Below are 20307 nucleotides of genomic sequence, written 5' to 3' on the forward strand. Positions count from 1 at the left end.
GACATGCAGAGTTACGGTCCCACAATTGACACTTTGTGACTCTTCCCACCATCAAATTAATAGGAAACAGAGACATAGGACCCCTCTCCCACAAACACACCACGCTTTTAGCATGTCCGAACGACACAGAACCGGACCAAAGGTCAAAGGGTCAGCTCCAGAGGATCAACCAATGGACACCAGACAACTGGAGAATATAGGCAAAATCTCCAGTTTGTAACAATAAGACTTTGTCTAATGATATTCGATTGTTTCTTGTCTGGGACAAGTAACAACAAAAGGACTAAGGTGTGAATCCTGGCCTCTCTGTGCCATGCATGAACACACACACACACACACACAACACACACACACACACACACACACACACCACACACACACACACACACACACACACACACACACACACACACACACACACACACACACACACACACACACACACACACACACACACACACACACACACACACACACACACACACACACACACACACACACACACACACACACACACACCAACCTCTCTTCCTCTGTCCCTCTCTAGATAAGAGTCATAAACTACAACCCACATTCCAATCCTGGGTAGTGACCAGCAGAACTCTCTTCAGACACAGATCTGAGGAAGATTATATAATTAAATATCTAACTGTTCTCTAACTCATGAGATGTTCCTATGTAATAGTTTAATCCCAAACTTATATCTTATACAATGTTTGAAATGTAACATGTAGATTTTAAGACAATGTCTTCATGTTACCATACTCAGCATCCTTCACACGCTACATGACATCCAGCCAAAGAACTATAAACTATTAGCTTTGGGAAATGTTAATATTGTTGTTTGATCAGTTAACCACTTGTATTATGATTAATTCCAGGTTTGAAAGATGTGATATGAAATCCACACTTGTATTACTCCTGTCTGTCTGTCAGTGCCATTAGGTTTATAAGTTATTTCATTTAATGTTTTGTGGTCATGGTGGAAGACGGATGTGCGAGTTTATAAGTAAACTATAGAATTAAATTACTTGAAAGTTCAGTGGAAAATGACTCTCTTCTGCAAGTGGAAACACAGGAGAAGGCGGGTGACGTCCCTGAAACGTGCGCCAGCCCCCAACAGTCATGATCAATTCACACATTGATAGAAACTGATAAGAAACTGGGAGATGTGGCGCCCTCTGGTGGTGAAAAGAAAAAACTGATGACATGATGTCACATGACATGACTTAAATCTTGTTAATAGAGTTGTACTAATGACGGATGTTAACGACACTGATACCAACAGTAATGTCTTCACTCAGAGAAACTACCATGATCACTGCCCCCCAGTGGTTACTGTCAGTAACTACATTAAACTGCTATAAACACTCATGTCAACATGTTTCTAAACGGACTGATAGAGTATTTACTGCCCTCCTGTGGTCACACTGAGTCACTACAACACTACATTACACTGTCCCACAGGATTCACACTTATTAGGACATACACAATAAAGAGTGACAATCATAGGCGCACTGTAAACTAACTGACCAGCAGTGGAGACATTGTGAGATATGACAGTGAAAAATGTGGGTCTTTTATGCTGCTAATTCTCGATTCATTGAGAAAGAGCATAAATACTGACTCTGTACTCCTGATACTCCTGTGTACAGTGTTCCTGCTTCTAATTGGAAAGTGCATTATTTCTGGAAGCTTCGGGCGGCGGGGGGAAGGTCAAAGGAGCATGATATCGATCCTGACCAGCTGTTTCAACAGACTGTCTCCTGACTGATGTTACTAGAGCTCCAGAGAGAAGCCTGAGAGAGGAGGTGTAAAACTACACTGAGATGGTTTTTGGTTCTTATGGATCAACATCTTCACACCACAAAGTCTCAAAGTCCTGAAACAGTAAAGAGAAACCTTAAACTGTCTGACAACAACAGGAGGGTGACACATGTGGAGGAGGATCAGTCACATCCTGATCATCCAGACACATTTGACCAGTGGAGAACTGGTCTGACTGGTCGGGTGGAGAGGACTGGTTCATACATCAGTGAGTTACAGGAATCAGAAGGAAACAGGGAGGGAACGATCAGTCCTGCTTACTCTGTCTGTCACAATAATCAAACAACATATATGCATCTCCTCCTCTTCCTCCTCCTCTTCCTCCTCTATGTGAGCTGGAAGAGGAAGTGTGGAGAAACTCATGTCTCAAAGCTCCAATCTAAAAACCAAAGCTAAGAATTAGCTTCAATATCAAGGTTAACTTCCTGCTGTAAGCCTGAAGTTATTAGTAAGACAGTAGCGCCATGACATTGGCTTGTATTAGATGAAACAACATTTCTGTTTGAAGGGAAACAACATATATAATCTTATTTATTATTATCATTATGTTACTGATGATGTTTTAATAATTGATAATCTTTGATCATTTTAATGAACTTTATCTTTTTTCTTACTCACGCTGCAGGATGTACTGTTACTTTAGTTTCAGTGTATTTAATCTCCCAGCATGCTGTGCACCAGCTGCCACCAGAGGGCAGCATTAGCTCGATTTGAGCAGTTACTAAGTGGCTGCTGCATCACTGACTTCGTGTTGGCAGATTTATAACCTGAACTTATTCATGTCATATTCATTATTAAATGTCTTTATGTGTTTTTGACTCATGTTTGTTCACAAACTAAAGACTCACGTCTCTTGTTCACTGTTATTCTTGTTTCCTTGTGAGGTGTCATGAACATTTCAGCCTGTGGGGGGCGTTAACGAAGCCTCAGTCTGGATTTTAGAGTGACGTGTGCTCTACCTGACTGAGCGACAGACTTTCACCTCAGTATCTGAAAAGTAAATGTTTGCTGTGACTTTGTGCTGAATCAGACGGAAGCCGATCGATAGCGACTCGAAGGCAGCGCGTCTTTCATTTGGTTTTTATTTTTCCACACTTCTTTGTCGTTGCCGTGATGTTGTCTGTTGTTTTTCTTTCAACAGCTGCTGAGTTTTACAGCTGTGAGCATGATGAGACGTGACAGAGTCTGAGCGCTGACCTTTGACCTCAGCAGCGTCCCACGCTCTGTTCATTTACACAGGTGACGAGTTTCAAACAACTCGGGGACAAAAGTTCGTACGATCAAGGAGACGTTTCATCAGTGTGACTGAGGCTGCACAATGACCCCTGACCTTTTCCCTCTGGCGCCACCATCAGGACAAACCCGGTACTGCACACCAGACCTGAACTACCTGTTTCCTTTGTAATTACTTTAATTTCCTTTTAATCATTTTCATTTATTTCTAATTATTCTGAAGTTTTCTACTGTGGGTTTGTTTCACTTTGAGCTCTGGGCGTCTGTGACGACATTTCTCACTATTTTCTGAGTCTTTACAAACATCAACAAATATTTTCACCAATCAGTCGATTAATTAAGGAAATGATCATCAGATGACTCCATAGTGAAAATAATCATCAGCTGGAGGTCTGTACTGAATAGTTCCAGCTGCAACAGTAAAATGCTGTTTACACATTAATGCATGAATAATAACATTATATAAGAATAATAATATAACAACAATAATAACTGGAGAGATTTGTCTGCACTGAGAACATTTTCCTGATGAAGTACTCATGTACTTTTACTTCAGTAACATTTTTAATGCAGTACTTTTACTTAATGTAGTATTTGTACAACTGCATGTACCTGTTCAGGTGCAGGCGTCTCCTTCACTTCATTACCTGCACTTGCTTCTGTTCATTTGTTTATTTCCATCTCTGATTAATATATTGATTGTAATTGATATAAAAGGGGTGGACACAATAACAGAAACACCTGTCAGTGTAATGTTGCTGCTACAGCTGAATCAGAACAGACAGGTGTTCCTAATAAAGTGGACACTGGGTCCGACACAGAGACGGTGTGGTGGAGGTTGAGTCAAAGTAAACACGCTCACATTAAACATGTCCGACTCATACTGACTCATACTTTGACCCTTCGGTCAATACTCCCCCCACGACAGAGAGACAGACCGAGACACAGAGACAGACTGAAGAGGGAGTCTGCTGGATCTGGTTCTGAGGTTCTGCTTGGAGGTCTGGATCATGGTGGAACCAGCATCGAAACCTGCCGCTGTTCTACTGCTGTGTCTTCTGCACAGCTGCCTGACAGACCATGGTACCGGAGCCGGAGCGGAGCCGGTCGGGCCACAATATTTTACTGACAGTGAAGGTACTGGTCGTAACAGCACGGTCCTACAGTTGTAATAATCATAATAATCTGTGTTAAAATTCTACTTTTTGTACAAATATATTTAAATCTTAAAGTGTTTTACAGCCGAATTCAAACTAAAAAAGGATCAACAGTTTGTAATAAGTTTAATTTCTTCGATTTAAATTTAAAGTTAAAGGACAAACACTTTACAAACTTCAGTATTAAACCTGAATCAACCAGACGCAGAGCTGGAGCAGAAGATTTACTGCAGCAGTTTTCAGGTTACGTTCATCAGCCACATCAACAACCCGTAAATAAAGTAGTTAAACCTCGTTCTACTGCAACATCCAAACACTGAGCAGTAAAATAATGTGTAAAAGTACATCAGCCACAGGGAAAGGGAGTACTTTTACTTCTTGCTGATATTTTTCTGAATGCAGGATTTTTCTAATTTAATTTAATCTAATCTAATAAACTCTCAGTGTCCAGTTTATTAGGTACACCGAGGTTATAATCAGCTGATTTTCTCTCTGTAGTCTTCCTGGGCAGCCAGGTGGCCTCGCAGGTTCTGGTCCGGAACAGACGGGCCAATCAGCTGTTTGAGGAGGTGAAACCAGGTAACCTATCTCACAGGTCAAAGGTCAGAGGACTGACCCTCTTCAAGTAACTGCAGTGAAGGTGTTTCTGTGTTTGTGGTTCCTCTGTAGGGAACCTGGAGAGAGAGTGTATTGAGGAAATCTGTGACCATGAAGAGGCCAGAGAGGTGTTCGAACAGCCGGATAAAACAGTACGACTCCACTTTGTTCTGATTCATTCACTCAGTAATCCTCATAGAGTCGTACGGAACCTGAGAACAGTTCTGCTCAGATTAAAATCTAACTCTGTTCCCTTCAGGAAACCTTCTGGGCCAAGTACCTGGGTGAGTACTGCTGCTCCATCACACACACAGATCATATGATACACAACACTGAGGAACCTGTAGAACCTGTAGAACCTGTAGAACCTGTAGAACCTGTAGAACCTCTTACTGGCAGAACAGCAGGAACTCTGCAGTCAGAGTTTTAATTGATTCAGTTGAGATTAACTTTGTGTTTGATCTGTTGAACAAACATGAACAAAGTCCACAGCTCAAATATACACAACTCTGAGTACACAACAGCTAACTACCTGTCTGTCTGACTGTCTGTCTGTCTGTCTCTCTCTCTGTCTGTCTGTCTGTCTGTCTCTCTCTCTGACCTGTCTGTCTCTGTCTCTCTCTGACCTGTCTGTCTGACTGTCTCTCTCTGACCTGTCTGCCTCTGTCTCTCTCTGACCTGTCTGTCTCTCTGTCTGTCTGTCTGTCTGTCTGTCTCTCTCTCTCTCTGACCTGTCTGTCTCTGTCTCTCTCTGACCTGTCTGTCTGACTGTCTCTCTCTCTGACCTGTCTGTCTCTCTCTCTGACCTGTCTGACCTGTCTGTCTGTCTCTCTGACCTGTCTGTCTGACTGTCTCTCTCTCTGACCTGTCTGTCTCTGTCTCTGTCTGACCTGTCTGTCTGTCTCTCTGACCTGTCTGTCTCTGTCTCTCTCTGACCTGTCTGTCTGACTGTCTCTCTCTCTGACCTGTCTGTCTGTCTCTCTGACCTGTCTGTCTGACTGTCTCTCTCTCTGACCTGTCTGTCTCTGTCTCTGTCTGACCTGTCTGTCTGTCTCTCTGACCTGTCTGTCTCTGTCTCTCTCTGACCTGTCTGTCTGACTGTCTCTCTCTCTGACCTGTCTGTCTCTCTCTCTGACCTGTCTGTCTCTGTCTCTCTCTGACCTGTCTGTCTCTCTGTCTGTCTGTCTGTCTGTCTGTCTGACTGTCTCTCTCTCTGACCTGTCTGTCTCTGTCTCTGTCTGACCTGTCTGTCTGTCTCTCTGACCTGTCTGTCTCTGTCTCTCTCTGACCTGTCTGTCTGACTGTCTCTCTCTCTGACCTGTCTGTCTCTCTCTCTGACCTGTCTGTCTCTGTCTCTCTCTGACCTGTCTGTCTCTCTGTCTGTCTGTCTGTCTGTCTGACCTGTCTGTCTGTCTCTCTGACCTGTCTGTCTCTGTCTCTCTCTGACCTGTCTGTCTGACTGTCTCTCTCTGACCTGTCTGCCTCTGTCTCTCTCTGACCTGTCTGTCTCTCTGTCTGTCTGTCTGTCTGTCTGTCTCTCTCTCTGACCTGTCTGTCTCTCTGACCTGTCTGTCTCTGTCTCCAGACTGTAAAGGAACTGTAATGAGTAGAACCCAAGACAACATCGACACAGTCAGACAGTGTATAGAAGGTAAACATCAATAAACATTAATAAACATTAAAGCAGTTCAAATGTACATGTACATTGACGTGTGTGTGTGTGTGTGTGTGTGTGTGTGTGTGTGTGTGTGTGTGTGTGTGTGTTCTCAGGTCAATGTATTTTCAGTAAGGGGTTGAACTATGAAGGAAATGTCAACATCACAAAATCAGGGAAACAGTGTCAACACTGGAGGCACAGCTTCCCCCATCCCATCATGAGGTAACCAACTAACTAACTAACCTACTAATTAACCTACTGACCAACTGACTAACTGACCTACTGACCGACCGACCGACTGACCAACTGACTAACTGACTGACTGACCAACTAAGTGACCGACCGACCAACTAACTAACCTACTGACTGACCGACCGACTAACTAACTCACCTGTCTGTCTCTCACCTGTCTGTCTCTCACCTGTCTGTCTCTCACCTGTCTGTCTCTCACCTGTCTGTCTCTCACCTGTCTGTCTCTCACCTGTCTGTAGGGAGTTTAACATCTCAGAGCAGCAGAACAGCAACCTGGAGGAGAACTTCTGTCGTAACCCTGACAACCGTCCGGAGGGACCCTGGTGTTTCACCCAGGACCCAACGGTCCAGAAAGAGACCTGCAGGGTGCCGATATGTGGCAAGTATCTGCTAAAATTACTACCTACAACTAGTACTACTAACTACAACTAGTACTACCGCCCCTACACACAGGCTACAGTGAGGGCAGGAGCTCTGGGATCGTTAACACTGAGGAAGTTTTGGTGTTCAGAGTTGACCTTAGTTGCTCCGTTGAGTATTAAAGTCGCAGAAGAAGAAGAAAAACGTGTCGTCATAGTTACACAAAGAATGAGATTGATCAAACACTCTTTCTGTCCAGGTGAGGTCTTTGTCCCGCCCACTGTGGCACCTGCCCCGGTCCAAACCGGCCAGTGTTTACGTAACTTTGGCGTAGACTACATAGGCGACCGTGACGTTAGCATGGGAGGCCACACCTGTCTGCAGTGGGCGTCACCGCAGGCCACGGCCCGCAGCCGGGACAAGGAGTTCATCCCAGAGGTCAGCCTGCAGGGGAACAAGTGTCGTAACCCTGACAACGACCCCGAGGGCCCCTGGTGCTACGTGGAGGTATCTGGAAATGTGACCGTGGACTACTGTGACCTGCATCTCTGTGGTAATCCTGCATGCACACATCCACCTGACCATAGAGCACAGGTGTTACTCTCCACCCCCTTACCTGTCTCCCTCTCCACCTGTCTGTCCCCCAGAGGACCAGTTGCTTGCTGACCTGTTGACAACAGAGACTGGAGGGACGGAGCGCTCTGTCCTGGGTCCCACCAGGAAAACCTTTTTCAATCCTCGCACCTTTGGACAAGGAGAGAGTGGTTAGTCATGTTGTTGACTGGTTAACTGATTGGTTGACTAAATGGTTTATTGACTGGTTAACTGACTGGTGTATTGACTGGTTAACTGACTGGTTTACCATGTTGTTGACTGGTTAACTGACTGGTTTACCATGTTGTTGACTGGTTAACTGACTGGTTTACCATGTTGTTGACTGGTTGACTGACTGGTTTACCATGTTGTTGACTGGTTAACTGACTGGTTTACCATGTTGTTGACTGGTTGACTGACTGGTTTACCATGTTGTTGACTGGTTAACTGACTGGTTTACCATGTTGTTGACTGGTTGACTGACTGGTTTACCATGTTGTTGACTGGTTAACTGACTGGTTTACCATGTTGTTGACTGGTTAACTGACTGGTTTACCATGTTGTTGACTGGTTGACTGACTGGTTGACTGACTGGTTGTGTTGCAGAGTGTGGACTGCGCCCCCTGTTTGAAAAGAAGGGTAAAAAGGACACGAAGGAGGAAGAGCTGTTGGAGTCGTACAGAGACAAACGCATCGTTGGGGGTGACGACGCCGATGTGGCCTCAGCACCATGGTAACCACACTTATAACAACACTCTGTCACCGTGGTAACCACACCATACAAACATTCTTGGTAAGAATATTTAAAAGGTAGTCTAACACACCACGCCTTCACGAAGCGTCTTCACCGGTCCAGACAAACAGAAAAATCATGACTGACCACATGACTTCACAACCACGTAAGTCTCATGTTGTCATGTTTATCACAAAATATCATACCGGGCTTTTCTTGTTTGCAGGCAGGTGATGCTGTACAAGCGCAGCCCCCAGGAGCTGCTGTGTGGAGCCAGTCTGATCAGTGATCAATGGATCCTCACCGCCGCTCACTGCATCCTCTACCCGCCCTGGAACAAGAACTTCACCAGCAAGGACATACTGGTCCGCCTGGGGAAACACAACAGAGCCAAGTACGACTGACTTCTTACACCAGAACTACAGCTGTTGATGTTCGGCGGACTGAGCAAAAATATTTTCATAACTCTCCAGGTTTGAGCGCGGCACCGAGAAGATCGTGGCAATTGATGACATCATCGTCCATCCCAAGTACAACTGGAAGGAAAACCTGAACCGTGACATCGCTTTGCTGCACTTGAGACGGCCAGTCACATTCACAGATGAGATCTTCCCCGTCTGCCTGCCCAGCAGGAAGGTCGCCCAGACGTAAGGCTTCTCTCCATTTTACTGTCAGCTGTTTAACCTACACGCCACTCTGACGTTCGGGTTTTCTGTGGCTTGTGACGGGGCTTTGAGAGTTACCTGACAGTTGTTCCTCCCCGGCAGCCTGATGACAGAGGGCTATAAGGGCCGAGTGACCGGTTGGGGGAACCTGAAGGAAACCTGGAACCCATCAGCAAGAAATTTACCCACGGTCCTCCAGCAAATCCACCTGCCAATCCAGGACCAGGACACCTGCCGCAGCTCCACATCAGTCAGGATCACAGACAACATGTTCTGTGCTGGTAACGTTCCTGTTCCCACATTTATTCCACAAGTTAGAAACGGCATGTGAACCAGACACTTTATAAGTGGTTTCAAGTTTTATCCATGCTAGCAGCAGACTGCAACATCACATGACATTCAGGGTCCCCTGAGGATGAATCATAATGTCTCTGATGATCCTCTGACTTTCCCTCTGGCGCCATCATCAGGTCACATTTTAATATGTCCAATACTTTGGTTTCTGACAGGACACCTGCAGAACCGATGACGCTCCCATCATGTTTAGTGTTAAACAGTAACTCTACCAAACTGTTACAGTTCCCCTTTAAACACTGGCTGTGTGTGCTGCAGGTTATAGACCGGAGGACGCCAAGCATGGTGACGCCTGCGAGGGAGACAGTGGTGGACCATTCGTGATGAAGGTGAGAGTCATTTTAAAAAGCACCAGGAACACTTCACTTTAACCCACCATATTATCCCCTCTAATTAATGAAGCAGTATCACAGGAGAGGGAGTGGTGTAGCTTCTTACCTTCCCTCCATCCTCTTCTGACGGCCATACGTCATCTCCTGTCCGCCATATTGCACAGCTGAAACACTGATTTAAAAAGAAGCTGTCAGTAATTACAGTGAAGACAAAAACTCCCATGATCCCACGCTACTTCACTACGTCACCAAACTATTTTGGTGATTAATCTGTCGATTATTTTCCTGATTGAATGATTAATAATTAGTTTATGAAATGTCAGAAAAAGGACAAAATAACAAAAAGCTGACTAGTCCAATACGGAAATCACTTTACCACATACGACAAAGAACAAGCAGCAGCTGTAAATGTTGAAAAATTACTTAAATAATTTATTATTAAAAGAGCTGCTGATTCTTTTTTCATGAATGGATCTACTAATCATTTCAGCTCTATACGTGTATTTCTATGCTGCTATAAATGACTTAAGTGTTGCAGAATAACTGCGCTCTGTAAATCTTTTCAATGTTTTCTGAGCAGTACCCGGCAGAAAACCGCTGGTATCAGATGGGCATCGTGTCGTGGGGCGAGGGCTGCGACCGGGACGGAAAGTACGGCTTCTACACTCACCTGTTCAGGATGAGCAGGTGGATGAGGAAAGTTATTGAAAAGGCAGGAAACGACGACTAAACACAAGCATTCTTCACTTCCTGTTGTTGATGCTAATAAAGTCTGTTCCTTACCACCGCTCTCAGACCTTTTGTTCAATAAAACATGTGGAAATTAACAGTTCAAAGTCACATCTGAATATTTGACATAGCAGCTTTTATAGAAGCACAGATACAAAATCTCCATGGCAACACAAACACTGAGTTTCCCAGTGGTGAGAATCAGTCTACCAGCTGGTTAAAATGAGTAGTGTTGATGAACAAGCACAAGAAAATAACTATTATTTTTTACATCTTCACATCTGTTTGTCTTTGGCTGCACCAGCTGTTCACAGATCCTTCGCCAGGTGTGAGGAATGTTTTCAGTGACACGGGGGGAGGCGGGGGAGGCGGGGGAGGAATATTCCCTTTAACTCGCCACTGCAGACGGGATTTAAAGTCAATTCAATCACTGAATTACACATGTTCCCCTACACAGATGTGATGGGAAACATCTGTACTGCTGTGAAGCTGACGGTGTCAAGAGGATATGACTTTCAAAATAAGACTTCTAACTTCACCGTCAGGCCTTTAATGTAAAAACTCATTAGAGCGCACACTGTAAGTTGTGCTTTCTGTGACGTATAATTTAAAGTGTCAGGTGTGAAGGTGTGTGATGTGTGTGTGTGTGTGTGTGTGTGTGATGTGTGTGTGTGTGTGTAAAAGATGGGAACAGCTGGTGCAGCCACAGAGATCACACATCATCAAACTGCTGCCGCGATGGACAGTTACCACGGTGACCAAACAACATCCAGTAATCTGACATCAGGCTTTCAGCACATTCACGTCATGTCATAGTGTTCAGGTCAACGTTAGCGTCACAGTGACGAGAGCGGCGCCTGGAAACCGACACAGAATCATTGTTGTTGTTGTTGTTGCTGTTGTTGTGATGGAGGTCACCAAACGTAAACACTGTATCATGGTGTGGTGATGCAGCTGTGGGCGGAGACAGAGAACCTCCACCTGCAGCCAGCTGGGTCCTGATTCATCTCTGTTTCCTCTGCATCTGGATTGGTTCCAGCTGTTAGTTCACAATAATCAATATCAATCAGTAATCAATACTTTAGATCTCCTGCTGCTTCATTTAGTAGCTGCCACTGAAAACTGCAGGAAACAGCTCTAACTAGTTATTCATAATTTCTTTTATTTGTCATTATAATTAATTATTAGTTACTTATTTAGGTTCTTTAAGGATTTGGATTTTTGAAGTGGATCTGGATCTGATCTGGATCTGGACCTGGACCTGGACCGGGACCTGGACCTGGATCTGGATCCCTAAAGGTGCGATGTTTATTCTTCAGTGTGTTGATGGTTTGAAAGTTGAATCTTTCAGGTTCTAGAACAAAAAAAAAAGAAAAGAAAAGAAAAACAGCTCCCAGAGTTCAGGTGACGTCAGTTTAGGAGCGAAGCCTCACGCTCTCATGTTGAGTCATGTGAACTGTCCCTGATTAAGTATGAACTCAGCTGCAGCAGCACACGTCCAGATCATCTGTCTGATTATTGATCATCTGTCTGATTATTGATCATCTGTCTGCAGGAGGGAAATCCATCTAGAAACTGATGAAAACTCATGAAACATGCAGAACAAAAACAGACTCTGGCGTCAGACGCGTCTCAGGCGTCGTCGGGCGCCTCCACCACCGCCACCTCGCTGTCAGTAGTCCTGTGTGTCAGCAGGTGTCTGTTCAGGTGGGTTTTGCGGGTGTAGCTCTTGGGGCAGTAGCCGCAGGCGTAGGGACGGATGTTGCTGTGAGACAACATGTGTTTCTTCAGGTCAAACTTCCTCCTCAGACATTTCCCACATTCAGGACACGAGAACGGCTTCTCCCCTGCACCACAGACACACCACAGACAGTCATGGATGTACAACGCCACAGAGGTTTAATGGTCTAAATTACAGTTGGTTGGTATCATTGAGCAATCTGTGTTATTTCAGTAAAAACTCGTGGAGCCTTCAGTCACTCAGTTTGTTCCCTGAAGATGATTTGAAGGAACAAACGGTGAGTTAACAACTTTAAAGTTGAGCGTTAATGAACTGGATCAGATCTGAAACCACGTCTCAGTTTCGGGGTGATACACGGAATAACGGTGAGAATTTAACGCCACATACACGAGGAAACTCACAACACAGTTCCTCATTTAATGGCTTCAGTTATTAACTGTGTGAGAGTAAAAGCTCCACTTCCTGGATTTCTACATCTGACATCTTTCTTCAGTCAGTTTCCTGAGCTGCTCTCTTACCTGTGTGTATCCTGCGGTGCTCGGTCAGGTGACAGGAGATGGAGAAGGCCTTCCCGCAGTCCTGGCAGACGTAGGGCCGTTCCCCCGTGTGAGTCCTCATGTGTTTCTGCAGGTCGCCTCCGGAGGGCCAGCCTTTACCGCACACCGTGCACACGTACGGCCGCTCCCCGGTGTGCCGCCGCACGTGCACGTTGAGGCCGGCGAGCGCAGTGAAGTCTTTGGGGCAGTAGGGGCAGCGGTAGGGCCGCTCCCCGGTGTGCGTCCTCAGGTGACCCTCCAGCCCGTCCCGGGTCTTGAAGCGCTTGCCGCACTGCGGACACAGGAAGCGGCTCTCGGCGGTGTGGCTGGCCCGGTGCGAGTGGAGGCCGGTCAGGGAGCCGTACGTCTTGTTGCACTGGTCGCACTGGTACGAGCGGAAAGTGTGTGTTCGCTGGTGGATACGCAGCTGGGTCACACCTGGAGAGCAGGGACCAATCAGAAGGTTCGTTCATGAGCATCAAAATAAAAGTCCAACACATCAGTGTCATCAGAAAGATGTTTACATGTCGATGCTTCAGTGGAACAACTGTGACTCAAAGCTCCTCCCACAGAAGCACCTGTGTACGTTACCTGAGAAGCTCTGCTCACAGAAGCGGCAGTTGTAGCAGGGCTCCGCCCCCTCCACAGAGTGAGTCTGCAGGTGTCGCAGCAGCTGAGTCTGAGAGCTGAACGTCTGCTCACACACTGTACAGGTGAGGTCAGGTAGCCGGTGCTGCAGTCTGTGGGCGTCTCTCTCCTTGGCCGACTCGAACACCTTATCGCACCTGCTGCAGGTGAACCCTCCTCTGTCCAGGTGGGTCTGCTTGTGATTGGTCAGGCTGGACAGGTGGTGGAACTCCTTGTCACACTGGCCACACTGGTAAACGGGGCGGGCCCGGTGGCTCCGCTGGTGCGACAGGAGCTCGGCTTTGGTTCTAAAGATGGCGTTGCACTGGAAGCAGGAGTGGGACCTGATGGGGCGGGGCTCAGGGAGGCGGGGCTCCGGGGGGCGGGGCTCCTGGTCACGACCGCCTGGTTGACTCTGGAGGCTCACAGCTCCTGTCGTGGTTAAGGCCGACCCGCAGGACTTGTTGGTACGCAGGTGACGGATCACCTGTGGACAGTAAGACCGATGAGCTGATTGGACAGATCGGACCAGAACTACAGAGGCCGAGTCCTAGTCCAACATGTACCTGCAGAGTTACTACAAGTTTAAGTTTGGTCAAAGGAACAATTAAAGGCTCAGTTTGATTCCACTCCAGCAGACAGTTAGCTTAGCTTAGCATAAAGACTGGAAGCAGGGGGAAACAGCTAGCCTGGCTCTGTCCAAAGGAAACACAATCCACCTCCGGCTCCTTCGGAGGTCACTGGTTAAGTCGTTAGCTTGTTAAGTTTGTTTAACCTCCAGTTTAGGTGGGTTCTCTACGGTGTCCTGACTGGGACCAGTAAGCTCTTCAAACTGGTCCTGAACCAGAAACAGGTTGGAACATAACGTCTCCTAAAATGGTGATTTGTCATTTTTGCACTTTGTTTATTTGTAGTTTATTTCAAAATAATCTCCCAAGTTTCCTGGAAAGAATTTGGTTGTAATTACAGGTAAAACAGGAAGTGGTCAGGTAATACACAATAACACACTCTGAACAGAAACATGCACCTGATTCAAACTGAAGAGATCTCCACCTGCTGGTCGACAGGTGAACACACTCACCTGAGAACGGTAGATGAAACATTTGCTGCACTGAGGACACTTGTGAGCCACCCGCTGAGAATTATGGGAAATGCTGTACAAAGCGTTAGCTGTGACCTCGGAGCAGGACTGATCTGATTGGTCCACAGTGAAGGAAGGCGGGAGTTAGATAAAGAAAATGTTCAGTTTTTCAGTGTGTGTGTGTGTGTGTGTGTGTGTGTGTGTGTGTGTGTGTGTGTGTTTTACCTGTGTCTTCTGATTGGTCCACAAAGTTTCCAGGTGAGTCCTTCAACCTGACAGGAAACAGTGATGATGACACTTTATTTTGAAGGTCCTGTATCTTTCCAGATAAACTTTTCCTGTAAACATTTTTTTCTTACAAACTCAAATATAACGAGCAGTTAATGTGTCAACAATTCCTCCGTTTCCTTTATAATTAGTAATAAACTGTGTCGACCATCAATCATAAAACACTGGGAAAAAGAGGCGGAGCATCTGACCCGTCCACCTCCACGATCACAGGTGCGACGGAGCATTCGTCGCCGCCCACTGCTGAATCCTCATTGGACGCCTCCTGCTCGACTGGCGAAACAGCCTGACAGATCACAGTCTCCTCCAGCTCCTCCTGCTCGTCCTCCGTCATCACCACCACCTCCACCTTCACCAGCTCCACGTCCAGCTGCAAGGGGCTCGCCACAGCAGGAAGAGGATCCACCTGGACCTCTGTGTCGGCGAGAGGAGGCTCGGGATTGGTCAGTTTGGTGAGGAGAGGGTGGGACCAGGCGGAGAGGAGGATCTTCTCAGTGTCACAACACACTGAGGAAAAATAATAAAAACAACAAATACAGTTAAAATCAAACCAGAAACCTTTTCGTTCCGATCTGATTCTCTCTGTGATGTCATACCTGTAGTGGTTGCTCCGCCCAGTGAACAGCTCTGATTGGTCAGCAGCTCCCTCAGATCCTCCCGGCCCGCGTCCTTCAGACAGTCCTCCAGACCACCGGGGGCAGCGTCGAGCCACGAGGCAGCCTGAGCGACACAAAGACAAAATATAAAACTCTTTTATTATTAGAAGATGTTTCATTGTGTTTGTTTTTACAGTTTAAATCAAACCAGAACCAGAAAAGAGAAAAAGTATTCTGCCGTCAGATAATGTTGGTATCATGACATGATATCGTATTAAATCAAATCAAAATGCATCATCAGTGACTTCCTGTTCATTATCTGCGATGTCCCCCAGAATTAAAGTCACTGAGCACCTGTTTGAAGTCGGGCACAGGGAACAGCTGCTCGATCCTGGACAGGAAGTCAGATACGAGGGCCTGGAGGGCGGAGTCATAACTCTGGTCAAACACTTCCTGAAACAGAGACCAGCACAGAGAGAACGTCACAGGGGCCTGGACATGGGGGGGGGGCGGCGGCCTCACAAAGCCTGCAATTATCATCAATCATTGTTCTGATTATGTTCAGAAATGTTATTGATGCAAATAAACAGCAGCAGCATCAGAAACATTTTCATTTAATTAATATTTAATCAGGTCGTTTCACTGATCACAACAGACACACAATCAGCTGACAGAAATAAAACAGCTGACACACTTTAATACAAACAATCACAAACAGTCGTTGACACCATCAGGTAGTGAGGTTTAACATCTCAGAGAAAAGCCTTCATAATGCTGCTGTTTTACACACTGACCTGCAGGAGGCGCTGTCTGTCCGCAGGTCTCTGCGTCACTGTGTCAGTCAGAGTCAACAGAGCTGAACACCACTCGTCCACCTGTTCATCCTGCTGCTGGAGGAACAAACACATTACATCGTCTCTGAAGTCTGAGAGGAGATTTCACATTCAGTCAATCGGGATTTTGAGCCTCTGACGTGAACTAATATCTCGTTAAGACAAAATCTAATTAAGATGCACAAAATCTAAAACGATGTGAAATGAAGAACATTTAAAAGCAAAAACACGAAGAGTCTGATTCTCCAGATCTTTGTCTGCGTCTGGTCACATGTTAGAGCTGTCACGATCAGTCGATTGATCTGCAGCTTCTTTCATAATCAATTCATCGTTTTTTGAACAAAGACGTCAGATATTTGTTGGTTCCAGCTTCTCACATGATGAAGACTCGACGTTCATCTTTGTCACACGTGATAATGAAGACAAAGACATCTGAAGACGTCACTTTGGGCTGTGGGACGTTTTAACGATTGATCGTGAAAGTAGTTCTTCGTTGCAGCCCTAAAAATAATCAGATAACTGGGTCAAACTGAAGATTGTTTTCAATATTGATTAAATTGTTAAAATATCTGGTAACATGAAATATACCAGCCCAAGGTGACTTCTTCCAATGTCCTGTTTAATCCGGCGGCTCAAACCCCAAATATTACATTTACAGTGACAGAAAACAGATTTAAGAGGCTGAAGCTGAGAATATGGATCCTACATATTCTCAGCTTCCCCCCCCCCCACCACCACCACCTGAACGTCCCTGAGACTGTGGCTGGATGTTAGCGCTGCTGTGTGACGACACACTGTCTCAGTTTGCTGCATCTTTAAACACAAACTAACTGCAGTAAACAGGTGTATACGGGAGGACACAGGTAGAGCCCTCCTCCCTCACCGTTGCCTCGGAGACAGAGCGGATCCTGTCCAGGTGAGCGTCAACGGCCTGGGGGGCGGGATCAGAGAGGGTCACCTGAGGCAGGAAGAGAGTGAAGATGTCACTTCCTGTTCCGATTACACACCTGTCAGCTGTTTGTCAGTGAAACACTCGCTGCTGCTCTGACGGTGTTTTTGATTCGTTCAAGAAGCTTTAATGTTTATTTTTATAAAACTAACATGGAACGACCTCCAGAGAATTATCAGGAGAATCTGCGGCTCCTCTCGGCTTTACACAGCTTTATAACATGACGTCTTTCCTTAAATAAAAGGAACAAAGTGATGATTTAAATCAGGAAACATCAGCTCAGAGACAGAGGAGCTTTCTTATCTTTACTTTTCACTTTCACCAGAATGAAGTGACTCAACAGCACAGATTTTTTACAGCGAACATGTCAGGGCAGAAAAAGCCTCAGGCCTTTCTAATAGTAATGATAATAATGATGATGATGATTCAGCATGAGGCAGCATGTTCGACATCGACATAGTATTGACGACACCTGTGTTTAAAGCAGAAGGTAAAGGCCCTTCAAACTTCTGCACTCATTCCGGAGGACTGCGCCTCTTCTTCTTCTCCTGAGCTATTCTGGCAGTCTGCCACTTTCCTCAAACTACGAGAACTTAACAGTGGAGGGAACGGTTTGTCATCCAGCGACAGACCTGTGACATGTCACAGGTTACTAAAACTACTTGAACCACATGTGCTCCTGAACGCAGCCCGTGTTGCTTTTTTAACCTTGTTTCTTTTAAAAACTGAAATTTCAATAAAAAAATTAAATTACATTTTCCAGCTCTGGACATTTGACACTGAACTGCTTTCTGTTCATGTCTTGTCTTTGGACTGTCACACTGTAAAACCTTTTGAATATAATAAGCCTCTGTTATTGTTGTATTTTTTGTTTTATGATTTGTTCTAATAAAGAAAAAGAGCTCAAACATCAGCATCAGTGTGAGTTTTTCCTGATCTAGGTGACACATGCAGAGGCAGAACGCATGTTAATACAACGTGGCAACGGTTTTTCAACACGTTGCTGTGCGGCTAAATATATTTCTACTAGAGCGACCCACATTAACAGCACCGAGCCTCCATAACAACACAGACCTTGGCCCTCAGAGCCAGCAGCAGCAGACTCCTCTGCCGGTCCGTCAGCAGCTCTGGGACCGCTTCGGTTACCAGGGAAACAAAGTCGTCCAGCATCCCATAATGCTTCACGTTCTGCTGCCGAGCGACCTGCCACATGGCTGCCGTCAGCAGGCGGAGAGGGGGGACAAGGAGACGCAGGGAGGAGAGGGGGAGAGGGGGAGCTGAGGGGGAGAGAGGAGGAACATGTTGACATGACACAGTAGGAAAAACACGGATGTTACTAATAACATTAACAATGGCTGAATCACATTCAGCTCAGTCTGTTTCTGGGTCCTGGTTTACTGGAAACATCACTCTAATAATAGAGACAAGTCAACATGCCTGCAGGGGAAAAAGCCTATTACCATCATCATGAACATCATTATCGTCATCGTTATTCAGTTTACAGTTTGCTGTGAGGTTTGGAAAATAATCCATTAATAACTTTTAGGAATTTTAGGCACATCGGGGCAAAAATAAGTCATATTACTGTAAAAATAAGTATAAAAAACACTCTTCTGTTATATCATTGTTAGTTTAACATACCTTTCACACAGTGGTACATTCAGCTTGTCACAGCAGGTAAGGTTTTAGGTGTGTCCATACTTCCACACCTTAATGGTAAGCAGGCATTATTAATCTTAGTGGTTACAAACCATTACTAAGGTGGTTTTTAACTCACAGTTTACAGCAGGAAGCCGTTTATTCCCAGACAAACTCCATTTAAATATATAAGTATCTAAGGGTTCATTGCTTATTAGTGAGCAAGCAATACATAATTAAATTGGAGTTGATCTAATTTCTTAAATGAGAACAACTGTCTTTAAATAGGCCTGATGTCACACACAGAACCTAGAAAGTAATATTGAGAAAATGTTCATTTAACATCTCTGTATTTGTATTTTGCAGAGTTGTGTTTGGCTGGGAATTAAATACAGCCAAACTCCATTAAGAAATCTCAGTATTCAAGGTTTCGTTGCTTGTTAGTGAATGAGCAATTGTTCCTAAAACTGGATTCAAGACATTTCCTGAATGAGTTTAAATCGGTTTTCTATACGGAATGTGTCTGACACAGAATGCACAGCTTTTAATTTATTTACAACCCGGTCTCATCACACCTGCACCTGTCCTTTTAGAGCTGGGTAATTCTCCTTATAAGACATGGCGTGTGATGACTGAATGCATTTTATTATGAATGCTGTATTAAAAATATTAAATGATGTGTGGTTTACAGGAGAACCACACAAGCACCAGCAGTTAAAATAAACCACTAACGCTACACAACCTTATGCTTTTTTAGGTTACTTTTCATTAAATAATCTCATATATATGAACCACACATATGCCGAGGTAACTTATAACTCATTATAGCTGTTAAGATATATTCTATTAAGTATTTAGCTTTCCTTAAACCAAAGTATATTAAAAACGCTGCTTGTGTGGATGGAGTTTGGCTCTGGTGAAGCTGCTAGCTAGGACCTGCTAGCTAGGACCTGCTAGCTAGCAACAACACGAGCTGCTGGTTAGCAGAGTAACATTCTCCAAAGATCCGGACACACGAGACAGTGTCTGATTAAAAGGCAGTAAAGTGATGAATAAACCCGAGCAGCACTCACCCATTCTGCTTCCAGCGTTTCACACCTGCTCACTTTCCAACAGAGCTCTGAACCCCGGGTTAGCTGGGTGAGCTAACAGCTAGGTGATGTTTACAGTCCGGCTAACAGCGGCTCCGCCTTCACACCGGACGTTAACGGACCATCACTTCCGGTTTCACCTGCACATAGGTAATGTATTGTACTTGTTTTATCCATGGAGACCTGTATATATGATGCTAAAGGGAATAGCAGGCAAACTTATTCTGTTTAATAATGGGCGGTGGAGTCATTTTTAATTTACATTTTAATTGCCATTAAGTTTAATTCTATAGCATAACTTTTATGTAAGTTTCTTTTGGGAAATATTTCACAGTTTCAGTGATTTACAATTTATTCTACATTGTACAAAGTCTTACCAATAATAATAAATTAAATAAATGCCTTTAAAGATTATGCAATCTATTAATTTTTTGTT

General features: G+C 45.0%; 2 protein-coding genes across 4 annotated transcripts; one reads left to right on the forward strand and one right to left on the reverse strand.

The window, feature by feature from the left end:
• Positions 1-3997: 3997 nt before the first annotated feature.
• f2 (coagulation factor II (thrombin)) lies at positions 3998-10549 on the forward strand. Its single transcript, XM_056370715.1, has 15 exons — positions 3998-4198; positions 4717-4797; positions 4888-4967; positions 5075-5099; positions 6401-6466; positions 6586-6694; positions 6964-7103; positions 7344-7637; positions 7732-7848; positions 8285-8411; positions 8638-8805; positions 8885-9058; positions 9179-9357; positions 9689-9759; positions 10343-10549. The coding sequence occupies exons 1-15, from the start codon at positions 4072-4074 to the stop codon at positions 10490-10492; spliced, it is 1908 nt and encodes a 635-aa protein (XP_056226690.1). The 5' UTR covers positions 3998-4071; the 3' UTR covers positions 10493-10549.
• Positions 10550-11114: 565 nt separating this feature from the next.
• Positions 11115-20005, reverse strand: LOC130165426 (oocyte zinc finger protein XlCOF22-like). 3 transcript variants are annotated; one of them, XM_056370707.1, is made up of 12 exons: positions 19854-20005; positions 18217-18419; positions 17077-17151; positions 16155-16247; positions 15715-15813; positions 15361-15484; positions 14956-15271; positions 14702-14748; positions 14477-14601; positions 13360-13882; positions 12751-13206; positions 11115-12338 (listed from the first exon to the last, which is right to left on the reverse strand). In XM_056370707.1, the coding sequence occupies exons 1-12, from the start codon at positions 19855-19857 to the stop codon at positions 12124-12126; spliced, it is 2280 nt and encodes a 759-aa protein (XP_056226682.1). In that variant the 5' UTR covers positions 19858-20005; the 3' UTR covers positions 11115-12123. The 3 variants fall into 3 exon arrangements, with proteins under 3 accessions (XP_056226682.1, XP_056226683.1, XP_056226681.1); XM_056370708.1 differs by having other exon boundaries at positions 14477-14589; positions 16155-16250; XM_056370706.1 differs by having other exon boundaries at positions 16155-16250.
• Positions 20006-20307: the final 302 nt, after the last annotated feature.

Source organism: Seriola aureovittata, chromosome 24 (genome assembly GCF_021018895.1).
Source record: "Seriola aureovittata isolate HTS-2021-v1 ecotype China chromosome 24, ASM2101889v1, whole genome shotgun sequence".
Taxonomy (NCBI): Eukaryota; Metazoa; Chordata; class Actinopteri; order Carangiformes; family Carangidae; genus Seriola; species Seriola aureovittata.